The sequence below is a fragment of the Eschscholzia californica genome, unplaced genomic scaffold (genome assembly GCF_041429995.1).
Source record: "Eschscholzia californica isolate CP2 unplaced genomic scaffold, dmEscCali1.0.p SCAF_1, whole genome shotgun sequence".
In the NCBI taxonomy this organism is placed as follows: Eukaryota; Viridiplantae; Streptophyta; class Magnoliopsida; order Ranunculales; family Papaveraceae; genus Eschscholzia; species Eschscholzia californica.
In genome coordinates this window covers 47,948,060-47,969,703 of record NW_028238198.1, presented here as the reverse complement: position 1 = coordinate 47,969,703, position 21,644 = coordinate 47,948,060, and the positions used below count along the sequence as shown (strand labels likewise).

General features: G+C 36.8%; 1 protein-coding gene across 2 annotated transcripts; it reads right to left on the bottom strand.

Annotated features, from left to right (window-relative positions):
- Positions 1-13,895: 13,895 nt before the first annotated feature.
- On the bottom strand, positions 13,896-17,454 carry LOC147567274 (proteasome subunit alpha type-4-like). Of its 2 annotated transcripts, none has more exons than XM_086653904.1 (2): positions 16,506-17,454; positions 13,896-14,782 (listed from the first exon to the last, which is right to left on the bottom strand). In XM_086653904.1, exon 2 carries the CDS (start codon positions 14,767-14,769, stop codon positions 14,017-14,019), a length of 753 nt encoding a protein of 250 aa, XP_086510030.1. In that variant the 5' UTR covers positions 14,770-14,782; positions 16,506-17,454; the 3' UTR covers positions 13,896-14,016. The 2 variants fall into 2 exon arrangements, with proteins under 2 accessions (XP_086510030.1, XP_086510031.1); XM_086653905.1 differs by having other exon boundaries at positions 13,896-15,835; positions 16,080-16,596.
- Positions 17,455-21,644: the final 4,190 nt, after the last annotated feature.

Genomic DNA, 21,644 nt, shown 5'->3' with positions numbered 1-21,644 from the left:
TTCCCTCATAGGTCTATCTTATCGTTGCACACGGCCATAGCCATAGTTCCATACAACTTGTGAAAAGGGATATTAGGCCAGTACAAGCGATACTTGACAGTACTAGTTCGAGGTAAAGGTTCTCAGCGTACTGGTACTAGAAAATCATACTAATTCTGTGTGCCTACTGACGCATCGCCGCCACCAAATAATTAATTAGAAGTGAAGGTCTATAATACACCTTGGGATCCATTTAAATGTGGAAAATGTACTGGATGATTTAGGAGGGCTTGCAGCTAGCTTCGACCCCACAACAGGGAGCCACCTTCCAGCTACCTGAACCGGCCCTTTAGTTGCGGATATAGGTTGAAAATGGGTCAGTTCTTGAACGCATTAACAAAAAGCTTTCGGCATGGAAAGCCAGGACTTCGTTCAGAGGAGGTAAACTAAAACATGTGAAAGCTGTGTTAGCAGCTTTACCTGTTTATTATCTTTCCGTGTTTGCTATTCCTATGGGGATTTTGAAGACAATTGAGACCAAGATGTGTAACTTTTTATGGGACAAGAGGAAGATAGGAGACCCATGTGGCGCGGGAAAAATCTTCGAGGACTCACCTAACTAAAGTAGGTCGGTGTGGCTAGCCAGTCTAAATAAGCTACCAACCATTGACGTTCTTAGAAGAACAGAAAGAATCATGATACTGTTGGGTGCTTTACTTGTTCTTACAAGAAGATTAACAAGAAGATAATTGCTAAACTTAAATTGTATTGAAATAGATGCTATATTGTTGAATGTTGTTTTTGTTTTTGCTTGATATCTTCTCATTACAAAGACATCTATTTATATAGATCATAGATGATAGACATAACTATTACAATAACTCCTAGACTCTTAGACTTACAAACTCCCAACTTTTGATTTTCTAAACTCTCAAGTCTTGATTGACATAACTCTTGACTCTTGAGTAACATAACTCTTATGTAATTAAAAACATACTTAAAACATAGATAATTATTTTTCTAGAAATTACTAATTACCTTTCAACACCCCTTCATAATTTGTAATTTTTAAGAACTTCTTGAACTTCTCAAATTTCTCACTATTGATGGACTTCGTGAGAAAATCAGCTGGTTGATCATTCGTTCCAATGAACTTTAATTTTATCTCGTCTTTGTTTACCAAATCTCTAATGAAATGGTGACGCAATTCAATGTGTTTCGTTCTTGCATGAAACACTGGATTTTTTGTCATAGCAATTGCTGACATGTTATCACAATGAATGAGAGTAGGTTGTTCTTGAGTCTGAAGTAAATCAACGAGAATTCTTCTCAACCAAACTCCTTCACATGCTGCCTCAGTAGCAGCAAGATATTCAGCTTCAGCGGAAGATAATGCCACGGTCTTTTGTTTCTTTGAACTCCATGAAACAATATTTGTTCCGAGACAAAATATGTAACCTGATGTACTCTTTCGATCCTCTAAAGATCCAGCCCAATCACTATCAGTATAGCCAACTAATATTGTTATCTTCTTCTTTCTTATACAAGATGCCTTGTTTTCTTGTACCTTGAAGATACCGTAGAACCTTTTTTGCTGCTGCATAATGAAGTATACTTGGCTCATTCATAAACCTTGATATAAGACTAACCGAGTGCATTATGTCTGGCCTTGTATTTGTGAGGTAAATCAAGGATCCAACAAGACTTCGAAATAATTTTGATTCAATTTGTTTTGCTCCATCGTTGACTTGTAATTTTTCGTTCAATGCCATAGGAGTAGACAACGGCTTGCACTTGTCCATCTGAAATTTTTTCAATAAATCATCAGTATACTTTTCTTGAGAAATAAATATCTCACCTTTTGATTACTTCACTTGGATCCCAAGAAAATATTTCATAAGACCCAAGTCAGACATCTCATATTCTTTCATCATTTTGTTTTTGAAATCCTTCACCATATCCATGCTTGAGCCCATGTAAATTAAATCATCAACATATATGCATACAATAAGAAAATCATTTTGGCCTTCCTTCTTCACATAGAGTGATGGTTCACTTGGACTTCTTTGAAAACCATTCTTCTGAAAATAATCATCAATTTTGCTATTCCACGCTCTTGGTGCTTGTTTAAGCCCATAAAGCGCTTTTTGAAGACGATAGACTTTGTCTTCATGTTCTTGCAATTCATAGCCTTGTGGTTGTTCCACATAGACCTCTTCTCCAAGTTCTCCATTAAGAAATGCTGATTTTACATCTAGTTGATAAACATCTAGATCAAATTGTGCTGCCAAGACTAGAACTGTTCTTATGGTTTCCATTCTTGCAACCGGTGCAAATGTTTCATTGAAATCAATTCCGGGTTGTTGTGAGTAACCCTTTGCTACTAACCTTGCCTTATGTTTTTGGATAGAACCATCTTCATTAAATTTTGTCTTATAAATTCACTTAAGGCCAACAACTTCCTTGCCTTTTGGTAGGTCTACAAGTTTCCAAGTTTTGTTCTTTTCTATTGTAGCAATTTCGTCATCCATGGCGCTTCTCCAAACTTGTTCATTTGCTGCTTCATGAAAAGTTTGTGGCTCACTAGAGAAAAAAGCTACATCACACGACTCATATATATCTTGTAATGCCCGTGTCTTTCTTGGTGGTGAATCTGGACTGCTTGGCCTTGTGGCACTTGATGAGCTTGATTGTGAGTTTGTGTTTGGACTAGATGGTGGAGTCTCACCAACTTGTGGTTCTTCTCCCTCGGTTACTGAAGGCTCCAAAATTTCAAATGAATTTGGTGCTTCAGAAGAACTTCCCCAACTCCAAGCTGTCATTTCATCAAATACAACATCTCTTGAAACAATCAACTTGTTAGTGTTAGGATTAAAAAGTCGATAGCCTTTAGATTCATCACTGTAACCAGCAAAAATAAGTTTTTCACCTTTCTTGTCAAATTTTTCTCTTTCTTGAGAAGGAACCAGTGAATATGCTATGCATCCAAAAACTTTTAAATGATCAATTACCGGTTTCTTTTTGTGTCAAGCTTCAAATGGTGTCTTGTTCCGAACAGCCTTTGTTGGTGAACGGTTAAGAATGTAAATTGATGTGTTGACTGCTTCAGCCCAGAATTTGTTAGGAAGATCTTTACCTTTTAACATGCTTCGAGCCATCTCAACGATTGTTCTGTTCTTTCTTTCCGCCACTCCATTTTGTTGTGGGCTTCTTCGAACGGTGAGCTGCCTTTGTATGCCATTTTCTTTGCAATAGTTCATGAATGGACTGTAAAGATATTCACCTCCTCGATCCGTTCGGAGAGACTTAATTTCATACCCACTTTGCTTTTCAACATACACTTTAAATTGAAGAAATGCTGAAAAAGCTTCAGATTTTTTGTTAAGAAAGAAAATCCACATCATTCTAGTAAAATCATCGACAAATAAGATGAAGTATCTCTTATCTCCAAGTGACGGAGTCCTTGTAGGTCCACAAATATCTGAATGTATCAATTCAAGAGGGTCTTTGGCTCTATAAGATGTTTTAGGAAATGGGAGTCTATGTATTTTCCCATATATGCATCCTTCACAAACCTGATTTGTCTTTTCAATAGAGGGGAGCCCAATCACCATATTCTTTTGTTTAAGCAAATGCAATCCATTATTATTCAAATGACCATATCTCAAATGCCATAATAATGTTTTATCATCATTTTCACTTTTGAAGGCAAATGTGTCAAATTGTGACATGAAGAAAGGAAATACCTTGTTTTGGTTCATGTCAATTTCAGCCAAGGTTTTGTTATTTTGTTTGCTGAAAATTCTGCATTTTCCATCTTCAAAATATAGTGAATAACCCTTTTGCAGCAACTGTCCAACACTTAAGAGGTTTTGGGTCAAGTTAGGAACATATAAAACATCATTGATTAATTTTTGTGTACCTCCTTTTGTATCCACTGCAATGACTCCCTTACCAATTACATTTTGAAGATTGCCATCTCCAAGCTTCACTTTTGACTTGTGACTTTGATCAAGCTTCACAAAGATATCTTGATTTCCCGTCATATGATTGCTACAACCACTATCCAAGTACCAAATGTTGTTAGTTACATTTTGGGTATTCATACAAGAGAAGAGTTGATGTTCCTCCTCATCTTTGATAAAGTTTGCTTCTTCCTTATCTTTAAACCAACAATTTGTATAGGAATGGTTTGCATTTTTGCATCTTTTGCATTTGAACCTGCAATCTTTAGTTTCATGATTAGATTTTTTGCAAATTCGGCAAGAGGGGTTTGAATTATCGGATTTTGATTGCCAATTTTCCTTTCTTTCTTTACCACCTCCTTTTCTACCTTGCTCGGATTTAGAAAATTTCTTGTTTGAGAAATTATATCTTGATTGGAAAGCTTGCTCCAAAGGTTGATTTGTTGATCTATTGATTCTTTGTTCATGTGCTTGAAGAGAACTCATAAGTTCATTCATGGTATATGTAGATAGATCTTTTGATTCTTCAATAGCTGCAACTACATGATCAAATTTTTGAGGAAGACTACGAAGGATTTTTTGAACAATTTTCTTGTCCTCAAGTATATCTCCACAACTTCGAATTTGATTAACAATTGTAGTCACATGAGAGGAAAATTGCTGAATATTCTCACTCTCTTTCATAGCTAAACTATCAAAGTCCTTCCACAAGGATTGAAGTTTAACTGTAATAATTTTTTCAGACCCTTGAAACTCATTTTTCAAAATTTCCCAGGCTTCTTTTGATTTTACTGCACCCATAAGTCTAGGGAAGATTGTTTTACTTACCCCTTGTTGGATGTATTGCAATGCTTTTGCATCTCTTTTCTTTGTTTGTTTTAGTTGTGGTGCATCTAGTGCTTCTTCATCATATCCATCTTCAATGAACTCCCACAAATCTTGTGAGATGAAAATTGTCTTCATTTGAATGCTCCAATAGTCATAGTGCTCACCATCAAAAACAGGAACTGAAATTGATGAGAGGTTAAAACATGAATTGTTTGTCGCCATTGGTTTAAAATGAGATAGATGGCTCTAGATACCAAATTTGTTGGGTGCTTTACTTGTTCTTACAAGAAGATTAACAAGAAGATAATTGCTAAACTTAAATTGTATTGAAATAGATGCTATATTGTTGAATGTTGTTTTTGTTTTTGCTTGATATCTTCTCATTACAAAGACATCTATTTATATAGATCATAGATGATAGACATAACTATTACAATAACTCCTAGACTCTTAGACTTACAAACTCCCAACTTTTGATTTTCTAAACTCTCAAGTCTTGATTGACATAACTCTTGACTCTTGAGTAACATAACTCTTATGTAATTAAAAACATACTTAAAACATAGATAATTATTTTTCTAGAAATTACTAATTACCTTTCAACAGATACGTAGATGTGAGCTATGCAGGACGAAAGAAGAGTCAGAGAACCACCTTTTCATCAATTGCAAACCAGGCAGTTTGGAGTTATTTCATCAAGAACCTTGGACTGCAGTAGTGTATACCCATTACCCAACAGTGTTTACTAAGTCCTGGAACAATTGTAGGGGCTCAAGAAACCGAAACACAAACAGGAATTATGGAATCTCATCCCCATGAAAATTATTTGGTGTCTTTGGAAAGAAATGAACAACAGAGTCTTTAAAGACTAACAAAATCTAGAATTTCTTTCATTTTCTCTTGCCTAAGGAAATTTGTCCATATGAGCATAAATCAAACATGGGCCAAGCACATAACGTACATGGATTTTTCTTTTTTAATTGGGAGGCTATAATTGTCAAAATATTTAACACATATAGCTAACAATCATAAGAACAGAGGGCATACCAAAGTCCCAGAGTTTTGAGTATATCAAATTGAGAAACAACCGTTCATCAAAAAAAAAAAAATTGAGAAACAACCACAATGTTCTCTTTTTCGTGAATGAACAGGTGTTATATCTGTTGTTTCCAACATAAGATGAACAGAGCATTGCTGAAAAACAATTCAGCACCATAACAGAAAATTATAGTGCCAACAATTGGTATCCCAGTTGGTCATTTCATCTACTCCGCAATGCGGAGATCCCAGGTTCGATCTCATGGAAGTGCAAATCCAGAAATATTGAACTTGGGTGTAAATAAAGTAGTTTCTGTGGGCTTTAGGCAATTTTTACTTCGTCGGCTTTAGGGCATTTAATTTGGTCGAAATTATAGTATGTTCCTGAAATTGAAGGCAAAAGAAGGTACTGTATATAACTCTGGGAGAACTTTACTTTTGATATGTGGCATACAAATAGAACAACCTGATTGAAGAATGGTCGATATTCCATATCCTGAGACCCCAACGTGTCCAAATAATTGCTTGGTAATTCATCTTAGATCTTAAGAATTTGGGCACCTGCAAAAGTTTAACCACCGAAATGAAAATATAATTCTACGAGATTATTCTTTCATCTCAACTACAACACGACATGGAAAGCAAGGTTGATAACTCTAGGGTTTCCTCTCAAGAGCTCTCGAACAGAAGATGATAGAATGAGTCTAGGGTTTCTGACCGAGACCTGTTTTGGTCTTCTAAAGTCAAGTAGTCATTGATTGACTTGGTCAAGGTCCAGCCCTTATATCAGCTTATGAGAAGTCTTCTAAAGGCACCTGCAGGATTAGAGAATAAGTAGTTAGTAACTACTTTTAGTTAATTCAGTTACATTCTGTAATAAAGATAACAAACTATTAGCTTTCTCTTTAAATAGCTAATTATAATCTCATTTGGATTAAGATTGAATAAAATCTGAGTATTAGAGAAACTTACATGGTATCAGCAGTCTTGGTTAGATCAAATTAGGGTTTCTCAGCAATACTCCAACAGCAATCTCTTATCCATCATCAACATCTCGTAAAATCACATCAAGAAGATGAAAATTGAGTTAAAATCATCATCAATATCAAGTAAAATTGGATCAACATCAAAGTAAAATCATCAATATTAAGTAAAATCAGATCAACATCAAAGTAATATCAAGATCAAAGTCAATTTAGATCATTCACTTACTGTTTTTTTTCGTGCTCTTCTTCAACAAGGTTTTCTTTCTCATCATGGCTTCTGCAAATTTAGGTAATCTCCCACCTATTTCCTCTGTAACTAGTTTCATTACTGAGAAACTTGATGACTCCAAGTATTTGATGTGGAGAGACCAAGTTGAAACAATGCTGAATACTTATGAACTCATAGGGTTTGTAAATGGTTCCTTTGAAGAACCTTCTCAAATCAAGATAATTCATGGAGTAGAACAGGTGAACCCTGACTTTCTATTATGGAGAAGTAAGGAGAGTTTTGTCAAATCTTATCTTAAAAGTACACTTTCTAAATCTATCTATTATGACATTTATGGATTGAAATCTGCACAAGAAATCTGGAACTATTTAGAAATCACTAACAATGAAGGGTTAGAATAAAAAAAGATCAACTAAGAAGGAAGTTACAGAGTATAAAAAAGGGTAATTCTTCTATTTCTGAGTACTTAAGGGAATTAAAACAAGTTTCAGATGCTTTACTTTCTGTTCATGATAGGGTAAATGATTCAGAATTAGTCAGACTAGCTATTCAAGGTCTATCTTCTGACTATGACCAATTCACAATTGCTTTTAGGGCTCATAATGAGCACCTATCATTAGCACAACTCAAATCCAGACTTATCCAACATGAACAATGGTTACTTGCTAAAGAGAGTGATCAAGAGGTATATTATGTCAAAAAAACTGTTCCTTCTTCTGTCCAAAGGAACAAACCATCTCCAAATTTCTACAGAAATCAATCTTATGTGAAAAAGGAAGTTCTACTTCACAAACCCAAGGTACTAAATCAAAAAATCAAAGAGCTGATGACTTTGATTTCACCACAGTTCCATGTGGAATCTGTAAAAGATGGGGCCATGTTGCTACTGACTGCTATTTCAGATACAAACCTAACAAACCTCAGTCAGGTTACTATACTGAAGAACAGGATCACAATGATAATATTGGTAGTGATGAAATGCCAAAGTCATATCCTTATGAAGAGGAATCTCTTCTTGAATGCAACAATGCTATTGTTTCTACTTATGAACAAATCTCTACAGATACAGATACTGATGTGTTTGAAGAGTGTTACACTGCTATTGAACACTCACTTGATGACATTTTTGAAGATTGTAATTCTTTCTTTACTCATGAGGAATGTCATGTTATTTCTCATACTTCTGATTCTGTAAATCACAAAGACAAAGCTTGGCTAGCTGATACAGGTGCTAGTAGCCATATGACCCATACAGGTGAAAACTTATCCTCATCTCAAGCTTATAATGGAACTGAGGCAGTAATAGTTGGCAGTGGGAAATTCTTACCAATTGCCAGTACAGGCACATCTAAGCTATCTACTTCTACTCATGTTTTTGATCTTCACAAGGTTTTATGTGTTCCTAGTCTTAAAAGAAACTTGTTATCCATTTCAAAGTTTACAAAGGATAACTCTGTGTCAATGGAATTCATGCCATGGGGATACAATATAAAGGACATTTGGTAAAAAAAAAAAATCTTAGCAGAGGGTCCTGTCAAAAACAATTTATACCCTATAGAAGTTCAAAGTAACTTGCTTCAGTCTAGAACAGTCTCAGCTCATACAGCTCAAGTAGCATCACCATATACAACTTGGCATGCCAGACTAGGTCACTCTCATAGTGGTGTCATAAAACAATTACATCAAGAAAACAAAATTCTCTTATCCAACCCTAGTGATAAATCTTTTTGTAAATCTTGTGAGATGGGTAAAAGTAAATGTTTACCTTTTGAAGCTTCTACTACTACTACAAATACACCTTTGCATTTAATACATTGTGACATTTGGGGACCAACCCCTGTTTCTACACCTAATGGGGCAATATATTACATTTTATTCTTGGATGATTTCAGCAAATATAGTTGGGTGTATGCTATGAAGTTAAGATCAAACAGTGTGAAATGTTTCACTCACTTCAAAGCTACTAATGAGAATTTACTCAAAGAGAAGATAGTTTATTTTCAGTTTGATGGTGCTCCTGAACTTCAAAAGGGTGAATTCAGAACTTTTCTAGACACAAATGGTATAATTTTCAGAAGTTCTTGCCCATATACACCTTAGCAGAATGGGAAAGCTGAGAGAAAACATAGGCATATCACTGAGTTCCAACTAAGACTCTTAATGGGGTTTCTCCTTTTGAGGTACTGTTTCATATATCCCCTGATTACTCTATCTTTAGGATCTTTGGTTGTGCTTGTTACCCTCACTTGGGAGAACTTAGAAAGAATAAGCTCAGTCCTAAGAGTATCCAATGTGTATTTTTGGGGTACAACACTGATCATAAAGGGTATAGGTGCTATGATCCTCTTACCAAGAGGTTATATATTTCCAGACATGTCTCCTTTGATGAAAGCAACTTTCCTTATGCTTCCATCCTTGAGAAACAGTCTGGGTGTGATCAGAATTCAACACCACATATCTCATTACCTTTTCCTTCTTTGGATTTATCTACATCTGATCACTCTGAACTAGGTTCATCTAGCATTACTACCAGCACACCTACTAGTTCAGTGCCTAGTTGTTTACCCTCTCATGGATCAGGGACACCTAACTTAGTAGCTAGTAAACCATCTAATCCAGAGTTGCCAGCTACTGATCAGATTGTTACAAGAAGGAAGAATGGTATTATCAAAAATAAGCTATTGCCTACTGATTTTGTGGCACATTTTTCATCACCTCACACTCTAAATGTTGCCTATTTGTCCATTCTTCAACTTCCAACTGAGCCTACTACTTATAAAGAAGCATCTAAGCATGTTGAATGGTATAAGGCTATGAATGAAGAGTTTCAAGCTCTCCAACAAAATGAAACATGGTCACTTGTACCAGCCACAAACCAGATGAATATTTTAGGCTGCAAGTGGGTTTTTAAGCTCAAACAGAAAAGTGATGGCACTATTGAAAGATACAAGGCTAGACTTGTAGCAAAGGGTAGGGGTGTACACGAGCCGAGCTCTTAACGAGCTGCTCGAGCTCGGCTCGACTATTGCTCGTGCTCGACTCGAATATTAACGAGCCCGAGCTTAACACGAGCTCAAAATCAAGCTCGTTTACATAAACAAGCCGAGCTTGAACATTCTTTAGTGTATCACGAGCTACTCGTGAACAGCTCGTTTAACATACTCTTATACTAGTATAGTACATAATTACGTGTTAGTATTGAAACTTGTACATGAAATATCATCCATTAAAAAATTATCGGAATATGAATCATTAATCATTATTATTGTATGTGACAAAAAATCATTGAAGTATTTTGATGATTTAGAAAGTTTTAATTTGAAGTATTTTGATAAACGAGCTTAAAACAATGCGAGCTCGAGCTCTTTCAAACTTATACGAACCGAGCTTGAACAAGTAGACAATTACTCGAACAAGTTCGAGCTCGAGCTCGAGCTCGACAGTCAAATACACGAACCGAGCTTGAACATCTTACTACTCGGCTCGGCTCGACTCGAGTACACCCCTAGCAAAGGGTTTCCATCAACAAGAGGGTGTGGACTATGAAGAGACATTTAGTCCTGTGGTCAAGGCAACTACTATTAGACTTATCTTAACAATAGCAGTCACCAATTCATGGATTATTAAACAACTTGATGCCTCAAATGCTTTCTTGCATGGAACTCTAGATGAAGCTGTCTATATGATTCAACCACCTGGGTTTACTGAATCAGGTAAGGAATCATATGTTTGCTATCTTCACAAAGCCCTTTATGGTCTTAAACAGGTTCCTAGGGCCTAGTTTAACAAGTTTGCATCTTTTCTACATACTTATGGCTTTCAAAAGAGCAAAACAGACCACTCTATGTTTGTTTATCATCTCAACTCTGATATGATAGTTCTATTGCTCTATGTGGATGATATAATTCTCACAGGCAGCTCTGCTATTATGATAGATAAGCTTATAATTGATCTAAGTGCAGTATTCAAAATGAAAGATTTGAGTACTCTTTCATATTTCTTGGGTATAGAGGTTACTGCTTCTCCTCTACAACATAATATGGTTTTAACTCAAAACAAATATACTCTGCAACTACTCCAAAAGGCAAATTTACTGGAGTCAAAGCCTTCAAAGTTACCAGTTTCAAGTGGACAGAGGGTTTCTATTACTGATGGTGATGAGCTTTCTAGCCCAACTGAGTATAGAAGTTCGGTAGGAGCACTCCAGTACCTTACTCTAACTCGTCCATACATATCATTTGCAGTTAATTATGCAGCACAATTTATGCACAAGCCAACATCAGTTCATATGGTTATTGTCAAGAAGATATTAAGATATCTAAAGGGAACTATGGGGTCAGGCATTTGTATTACTGCTAGTGATCTATCAACCCTAATTGCTTACTCTGACTCTGATTGGGCTGGTTGCCCAGATTCACGAAAATCTACTGGTGGGTTTTGTGTATTTCTAGGGTCAAGTCTTCTCTCATGGAGTTCGAAAAAACAAGCCACTGTGGCTCGCTCTTCTACTGAAGCCGAGTATAAGGCTTTATCTTTGGTAGCAATAGAGGTGATTTGGATTTCATACCTTATGAGCGAGCTTAGGATTGCTATGAAGAAACCCTTTGTGTTGTACTGTGATAATATAAATGCCAAATACCTTGCTTCAAACCCTATTTTTCATGCTCGGACGAAGCACATCGAGGTGGACTTCCATTATGTTCGAGACTTGGTTATGGATGGTACTGTGGTTGTTCATCACGTTTCTACTCTTGAACAGCTTGCTGACATCTTCACGAAGGGACTTCCACTCGATCTCTTTCAAAAACTGAGGAACAAACTCATGGTTCATCAATCTTCTTCACCATTAGTTTGAGGGGGGCTGATAACTCTAGGGTTTTCTCTCAAGAGCTCTCGAACAGAAGAGGATAGAATGAGTTTAGGGTTTCTGACCGAGACCTGTTTTGGTCTTCTAAAGTCAAGTAGTCATTGATTGACTTGGTCAAGGTCCAGCCCTTATATCAGCTTATGAGAAGTCTTCTAAAGGCACCTGCAGGATTAGAGAATAAGTAGTTAGTAACTACTTTTAGTTAATTCAGTTACATTCTGTTATAAAGATAACAAACTATTAGCTTTCTCTTTAAATAGCTAATTGTAATCTCATTTGGATTAAGATTGAATAAAATCTGAGTATTAGAGAAACTTACAAAGGTGTCTTATCAGCATTTGCTGACTTAAAGAGAAAGAGTCAATAATAAAAAACAATGGTGCGACATTAATAGCGTGACGAAATAAAAACAAGGAACTGAGATAAAATCAGATTCTGGGATGACATTTGCTGCCATGTATGCCAACTAATGCTAATGATAAGGTTTTCTGTAGCATATCAAACAACAATAAGGAAAAGTCAGACAAGATCGATGTAAAGATTGAGAACGGTATTGAACTTGGGTTTCAGAAGGACCCAGATAACTGAGAATTGGAGAACATAACAACACCTTCGTGTTTACAACAAATATCTCATTATTGACATAGCATGAAGACAAAAGATGTTTTTTTTTTTGTTGAAGAAGACAAAAGATGTTGGACCTTGGGAAGGTATACTTCTTGGGAAGCCTATTCTAAATGGGAAAAATATCGAGTGGCAAGTGATACATTATACTCTTGCAAGATAACTAAAAAACCTAAACTGTCACTCTTCCTATAGGCTTGCTTTAGGAAGCTGCAAACTGTAACACAACAGATGTGATCCAGGCGAGTGCTACTTCCCACCTAGCTAGGGGTGGGAAAAAGATCCGGAAGACCACTATCCGACCCGTTCGACCGAGATAAAAAGTGTCAATGGACACCCGATGGTCATAACGGTCAGTGTCCGACCGGCCCGAAAGAATTGGCGGACGGTCACGGTCAAAATTCTATGTCGAAGGACCGACCGCTAACCGACCGACCAATATAGACCGTCCAAATAACCTACCGTACGTGTAACCGAATAGGTTGAAGAACTAAACTGCCCTCATTTTTAGAAGTTGACCGTGAATTTTATAGACATATGAATATATGATGGGCGTTGGCTATAGTCATATAGTCCTCTGGAAGACCAAACATTAGTACATGGCTTAATTATATCTTGTCAAATGATGATCAACTGTGTTTTTTTCTTTTTTATATTTACTTTTGATTTCTTGATTAAACATCTTCATTTGTAAGTAATTTTGTTTGTGGTAATAAAAATAAAGTTCTGAATTTAAGTAAATTTTATTGGAAAGCCCGGACCGAGACTGTCCGGTGTCCGACTGGCCCGGTAAAATAAACGGTCTTGGACGGTCAATGGACAAAGAATTCTTGAGAGTGACCGTCCGCGCCCGCCCAAGTAAATAGATGGTCCCAACAGTTTATGTCCGAGTCGACCGGTTCGATGAAGTTAGAGTCCGGTACCGACCGGTCCGGACCGATTCCCACCCCCACACCTAGCTGAGGTTGCAAGAGAGAACCCGACTTCTTTTTTAGCACGTCACATCAATAATAGGACTAAGAAACCTAAATGGCAAAGGAGATGGCTTCTCTTTTAAATAGAGTAGCTTAACAGAACCGTGTGTGTGTATACATATATATATTTGTCATGTACAACATCTCTCAGATACGCAGCAACTTGAATTAGGGCAATACTGTTTTTTGGTATGGTTCCACATTTTGCCTTCAGTACAGGTGAAATTTATGTAAGAATATCGAAAAAGACATTATTTATTCTTAAAACCAAGCAAGTTTAGTCTTCTTCCTACTGATGATTGTTTACGAATCAAGCATGGTTGTGTATGCTATAGTTTTTCTTTCCTACTTCATTGCCACTGAGAAGAGTGAAGTAATTCTATTAGAAGGTTCCAAATTCAAATATAGCTGAAAAAACATCATAAATTTCATTAAAGAGTTCCAAATGAGATGAAGGTTCAACTTAATACAAGCATGTTCGAAAAATTCAGCTTCTTTGCCCATGTTAACGTATACCAAATGCAAATCAAGAAGACTCCACCACGGGTTGGGTCACCCCAACCTTCACCAACAACTTACTGAGTGCCTCGGATGAACAAACCTGGTACTTCACCTCTCCAGAAGGCGCAAGAAAAATTTCAGCTAGTTCAAGCTTCTCAGACGTAAGGCTAGTACTATCCATGGTTTTGCTTAAAACTTTCAATGCAAGTTCAACTGCTTCTTCTCTAGTAATCTCATCCTTGTAATCCTGCTTCAACATTGACTGAGCAGCTTGGTTGTTAGCACCTACAGCAGCAGCTTTCCATCCGCTATAATTTCCACTTGGGTCACTAGCGTAAAGCTGGAACCCGTAATTCTTATCCCAACCTGCAAAAAGAAAAGAGACACCAAATGGACGGAGCCCGCCGAATTGGGTGTAACCTTGTTTGGTATCACAGAGGGACTGAACCAGTTGTTCAACTGGCATTGGCTCTTGGTATGCAAAAGTGTAGCGTTGGGCTTGGACCCTGGCTGTGTTGATTAGAATATTGGCATCGGACATTATTCCTGCAACGGCACAGGCTACATGGTCATCGATTTTGTACATTTTTTCGGTGGTTTTCGAGGTTTGGAGGAGCTTGGAAGTGACCTTCTTTTCTCCAATCAAGACGACTCCATCCTTGGATAACACACCAATTGCTGATCCTGCATTTCCAATGGCCTCCATTGCGTACTCAACTTGGTACAGACGACCTTCGGGGGAGAAGATCGTCGTACGACTATCATACCTTCGAGACATTACAAGACTTCACCTGCAAAATACGATAAACAGCACAATATTTTTATGATACCTATTAAATTGTAAACGCGATTATTGATTATTAAATAGGTTGGACAAGAACACCAAGATAGAAATATGAAACTATAAGAGTAGAAGTACAAATACTTCTGCCATATAAATCTGTTGGTTCAGTTAATGCTTTCAAAGTGGTTTATTCGTATGCGTCTAATTGACAACTATACCAATTGCTATCTATCCAATGACCCGACGAGGAATCAATCCTACTGTCATGTGATATTGAACATGGAAAAAAAATACATCCCTCGTTTACTAGTACTTTTTCATGAAAAAGTAGGAGAACCTTTTGGCTTATATTGGGTGGTAAGACTGGTTTCGAACTCATCAATGATTTCCATTACCCAAATTCCAATCAAAATAGCCGATGATTCTGGAAATGTTAAACTGACATTTCATGGTAAAGATCATACGCACACTGAAAAACTGTTTCACACGAGGATCATTCGCCTTATCCTCATTCATTTGATCACATTTTTTAACAAAACAAGGACATCAAAAACTAAAATGCACAACAAATGGGAAACCAAAACAACCCTAAACATTTTGATGCGAATTGGATCCGTAAAGCCCTACGCAACATGGATACTCCTCATTTATTTTGTCAACTCAAACAGAGATACAAATATTTGATACTTCTCGATATTCAAAGTCAAGTGAATGTGTATAATGAGGAATTTTGTACATACATCTCTTGTTTACTTGCAAAAAATCGTCTTAGGTCCATAAACCACTAGCACTAGTAACTTAATAATCAACACCTTGATATGTTGATGGTGACACCCGTAATTGTGTCCATGTTACATAGGTAAAATGGTTTAACCTAACATAATGAGAAAAAAACAGCAACTCAAACAAGGGCAAAACGATTGATTAGTATAGTAGCAACTAAAAATCTGTAACTGTGTCCATCACATCTCAAGCAATCGAGTAGCTATCCTACTCCGTCTCAAATTTCAACTCCCTCACTAGGTAAAAGCCTTCAAATGTACATCAAACTTTTAAAAGACTAAGAGCAACTCAAACGGGGAGCTGGGCTCCTAAACTAAATATTTCGAAGCCACCCCCCAGCCACTCCTCTCCAAGAGGGAAGCCCCTCGGCAGCGCTCCCCAAGGGGCTGGGAGCCTTCCCCAATGTATCCGTTGGGGATCCACATCCACGCCATTGCTCCAACCAACCCCATTTGGTCATTTCCGCCATTCTTGAGATGATAATATCATTGCGTGAGATGTTTATTTGATGTTATCATCACGTTACGTCTATGTTCATTTTCTTTGCATCACAAAAATCTCTCCAAACATTTGCCATTGTTGCTACCCATTCAATTTGTCCTTGATTACTCTCCTCCACATAAAATCCTCTTAGTTCCCCCCCCCCCCCCCCCCCCCCCCCCCCCAAATAACCATAAAGACACAAATCAAACAACAACAGCTCTTCCTCTACAACCACAATCAATCTCTGATTTCACATAACACCAACTTCCCAGAAAATAACCCTAATTTTTTTTCTTAGTCAGTTACCTAAACTTTCTTTCATATTACATAAGGAAACTACTTTTACAATAACCCTATACAAAAACCATAGCATCAACATTTTCAGGATGAAAACCCTCTCGAAATCGAACCTAATAAAATTCAACATAGAAAGAGAAAACTAGAGGGTATAAGAGAGAGAGTACCTGAGTGTTGAATTTGAGCTGCTGCTGAGAGTGAAGTTCTTGACAAGAAAAGAACTTTCTTCTATACCGTGTTTCTTTCAGATATTTTTTTCGTTTTTTTCACTATTAATGCTTTTCAAAGTTGATTCTGCATCAAGCAACAAGGCGCACGATATTTGCGCCCCATCCACAAATGTTTCCACCCCCTAAACAAATGAAGGACCAAAACTCCATATTCTATCTTTGGGTGCTTCTAAAGGCATCGGGCCAAAAAGCTGTAGCATCCATCTCTGTTAGCACTAGGCCCAACCGCTCCTTTCTCTATTAGCACCGTCCAACTATGTAGGCACCGGTCAAGTAGAGTTAACCCTAACCCCTCCATCCATCTCACACAAAATCCAACCAAAATTTCGGTCAGAAAAATGACGCCCTAAGACATACTAGACTGGAGTACTGAACCAGTCCGCCCGTTTCCATTAAGTCACAGATTAACCAATCCATTAATCTTCATATACTCACGGATTTGGCTAATCCATTTCTCTTCACATATTCACGGATTTGTCAATCCGTGAGTATTTCAAAACAAAGATGCCAAATTCTTCAATAACACAATCAGTCTGCTTCTTCACCTTCCCCTCAAAAGAAACGTATAAGATCTTTTCTACACGGTAAGTTCGATCTAAATCTATCTCTCTGCATCAGTTCTCTGTTCTAAGTAATGAATCTCATCAGACGAAACATTAAAGAAGCTTACTACACGATTAGGATTATCAACTTTTACAACATCAATTGCTATCTTCATGGCTTCAATTGACGGCTTCATAACAACACAAGAATCATCATATTTCTGGTGGAGAAGTAGAAGATTTTGACTCAATGTCTCGAAACAGATAATTTCATCAAAGCAGTCTTCTAACCCAAGTCTTTCGATAATCTTAATCGCAAAACTACGACGAGAGTTTGTGAAAACCTGCAAGTTTTGTATAGAATCAATTAGGGTTTCAAGGGAATTGTGTTCCAAAATTAGGGGTTTAAGAAGAAAAAATAGTTGATTAGAGTTACTATTTTCTCTGTTTGATGCTTCGAAGAAGGTTTTGTAATTGAGGGGCCGGTTCAATTAATTCAAAGTTTTTTTCTCTCTAGTTCATCCATATTTCTCAAAATCAAATAGGAAACAAGATGAAAGAAAAGAGATTCAAATTAGGGTTTCTCTCTTAGAAAATCTGTATGGATGGAATCCATGCAAAACAAAGTAGAATCATGGATCAGAGATCAAAGAAATAAAATCCCTAAAGTTCAATGGCTTATCCCTCAATTAAAGTGGTCATAAAAAATGATAAAGAACAGAAGAAGAAGCTTCATGAAGAGTTTGAGAGAAGAAGAAAACAACTTTAAGATCTTTGTCATGTTGCTAAAGCTGAATCTGTTTCTGATTTGCAAGATATTCTTTCTTGTATGGTTCTTTCTGAGCGTGTTTACAAGGTATTTGCTTAATTTCAATTCTTGGTTATGAAATTTACTTTCTTTTCTTCTGATTAAATTAAGGATTTTGTTTATCTTGATTGGAATTAACTTGTTCTTGGATTATATATAAGATTATCACAAAAATTCTTGGTTCCTTCAATGGTTTGAAATGAAATTAGGTAATTTGTGTGTAAAATGGAATCTACATTATGTTGGTACTTGAAAGTGCAAGTCACTGTTTGAAAATTTTGGAGGAAGAAGAACTAGTATGGGGAAATAACGAAGGTGAACTTCACCACATTAAAAACCGGTGCTTATAGAGAACTCGGGTCAATGGCCATTGACTCGAGTCAATAAAGTTTTCGGATGCTAACAGCCTTTTGGCCCGGTGCCTTTAGAAGCACCCTCTATCTTTTTTAGAGGCGAGAGCTGAATTCCCCCTCAAGTCAATTGGTGCCAACTCTGGTCAACAAAGTCTATCTTCCTCCAAATCGAAAGTGAATGTCCAAATCTATATAATAAAGTATCTTTCCCCCTCCTCTCAATGGCTAGAATTTATCTCCACAAATTTGTCTTTGATAGTTGAGATTTAACTATTTAAAAATGGATGGCTCAGATTTAATTGAAAAAGCATCTAACGGTTCAAATTATAACAAATAGCATCTAATCAAAGATTCCATTTTCAAAAAGAAAAATCTATACCCCAGGCCCCACGACAAATCCTTCTCCTACTTCCCGCCTATTCTTCTATTTGAGTTCGCATGCAACCTCTCTCCCCTTCATCTCCCAAAATTGTTTTCCTCCTCATCTTTTCTATTACCCTCTCAAGATCTCTCATGGAAACATCTCTAGCAGTTATCCCTCTCTCTCTCTCTATCTATCTATCTATCTATCTATCTATCTATCTATCTATCTATCTATCTATCTATCTATCTTTCTATCTATTTATCTCTCTATATCTCTATCTCACACAGGCACACACAAAACCCCCCTATTCTCTCTGTCTAGGGTTTTCATCATGTTTCTTTATCTTGATGTAGGGTTTTCAGCTCAAGGGTAGCAATTTTAGGTACTATTTTCTTAATAAACCATTGATATTATTACACTAGCAATCTGGATGTGTTATGTAGGTTAAGTTCTATTTTGATTTTATTTGGGTTAAGAATGAGTGTTACGTTTCGAAATTGCTTAAGTTCTATTTGATTTGTAAAAATGTTTTTTTGGTTAAACATGAAAGTTTCATTGTTTTCTTAGACTAAGCTAGAGGTATAATCTTTCACCTGAAACATAGACGGTTCAACGTGATATTTCATCCAATGACTATGTTTCAGGTATAATATTACACTGAGTGAAGTACGTGAAGGGATTTATACCCTTATACTAGTGTTTATAGCGGATAACGACATCTAATGTCTAACACTGTGAAAAGGTAAAACCTCGATGAATAGAACAACACAAACTAAAATAAAGAACACAATGGTTTACGTGGTTCGGTCGGAGGATCACGACCCACATCCACGGAGAAAGCCATTAATGGCTACATTATATTATCTCCACAATCGTGGGATTGATTGGTTACAGACTCGAAGACTCAATGCAACTCAATTGAATGTAAAATACATAGAGGTCACTTCTATTTATAGAGTGATTTGGGTATCTTATTTTCCTAGGACTCTATCTAGGATAAGTATAAATAATATCTTCATATATCTTGGACGGTTGATATGGATATCTACGGATCTCGATTCATCTCGATCTTTATACTCTAACACTCTCCCTCAAGTTGGAAGCGGAACTTGTGGAGTTTTCAACTTGAAAATTGAACTTGGAAAAGATGGATGTTGCTCGCATGCGATCAGATTCAAACTTGAACTTGAACTTCCACGTAGACTAATTTTTGTTTAATGTCGAACAATTTTCAATGGTGCTGAATTCTTTGTCTGCAACTTAAACTTGTAATCGCACATAAACTTGATATAATATTTTTGTCTTTCGTAAGCTTGAATCTCATTCTTTTCTTCTTTGTTTTCTTTCTTTCTCGAGCTCGAACAAAATTTGGTGAGAAGGAGGTCAACTTCTAATTTATCAACAAACTAAGGAGGAAACGATACCATATGCAGTCGATGATGGAAGAGGGGAACCGGTGGACATAATAGATTCATCTCGAGGATCCATGAAGAGGATGATGAAGACATAGTGTCACAAAAAGAAGAGAAAGGTGACAGAAAAATTATGTCACAACTAGAAATAGTTGGATATAAGAGACAGAAGTAATACGTCGCAAAAGAAAATTTCCAACAGTAAAGAACTGTGGCAAACGACTGTCACAAAACAGAGAAGTTGTCACAAATAAAATTGTGACAATTAAGACCTTTAACAAAATAACTAGGGTTTCCCGAAATCAGCATTTCTCAAACTCGATTTAGGGTTAATGTCAAATAATAGAAATCACATGTAATGTGTATTACACTCATAAAGAATGATTTGTATGGACCATATGAATCGGACTCGGCCAAGATCAACCGGCGGTGATCGGTTTGTAGAGAGAGAGAGAGTGATCGGAAGTTATCACTATGGATTCGTCACCAAATCGAACAAGGAAATTGTTGGTGGTCAGTAGAGTGACGTCCAAATCGATGAAAGCAATCGATTGGTGAGTAAAACTCGTCGAAATTCAATAAACCAGACTCTAGGGTTTATGTCGCGAGGAAGAAGAAGAAATAGTGGGTGTTGCCTCACATTACTACATGCAAAGGGATGTCCACCAAAGGAGACTTGACTTTTGAAAATAAAAGATTGCTCATAACTGAAACTGTGTGGTTTGAGACCGAATACGGTCTAATCTCATTAGAACGATGGGTATGAAGCCATAAGCCAGATGAGACATTGGGGTCATTAGCCATCTTTTTAGGTCTCTGTTCTTGAATGCTTTTGAAAGGCATAAAGTGGGGTGAGGCAGGTACCTTACTGGAGTATGGCCACTTCATAGAAGATTGTCTCATGGATATTAAATCGACGTAAAGCAATAATAGGCAAGGAGGAACCCATTAGAGCATGTTACTGTGAACAAATCTCCACCCTTAGTGACATGGGCATGTGGGCGTGATATCTTGTAGATTTAATACCCAAGTAAATAACGAAGATCAATGGAAAACATAAGATAATCTTGGATATAAATTCTTCTTGAAAATCCATAAGAAGGTGATTGAAAAACACAAGATAATCTTGGAAAAATTAAAAAATTGATAAGGTGATTTATCGATTATCTAATCACAACGATTACAAATTGAAGAAGAGTCTAACAAATCGACAAAGTGATTGAAAGGTAGAATCACGACGCAAGACAATCGTTGAAAATAGCGGAAGCTATTTTTTTTTTTTTGATGAAACAGTATTGATGAACCTGCTTAGGATAATTTAATCGATAAAAAAAATCGAGAATTTGCGAAAGTTTAATCAGGATTGATTAACCTGCTCTTGATACCATGTGAAAAGGTAAAACCTCGATGAATAGAACAACATAAACTAAAATAAAGAACACAATGGTTTACGTGGTTCGGTCGGAGGATCACGACCTACATCCACGGAGAAAGTCATTAATGGCTACATTATATTATCTCCACAATCTTGGGATTGATTGGTTACAGACTCGAAGACTCAATGCAACTCAATTGAATGTAAAATACATAGAGGTCA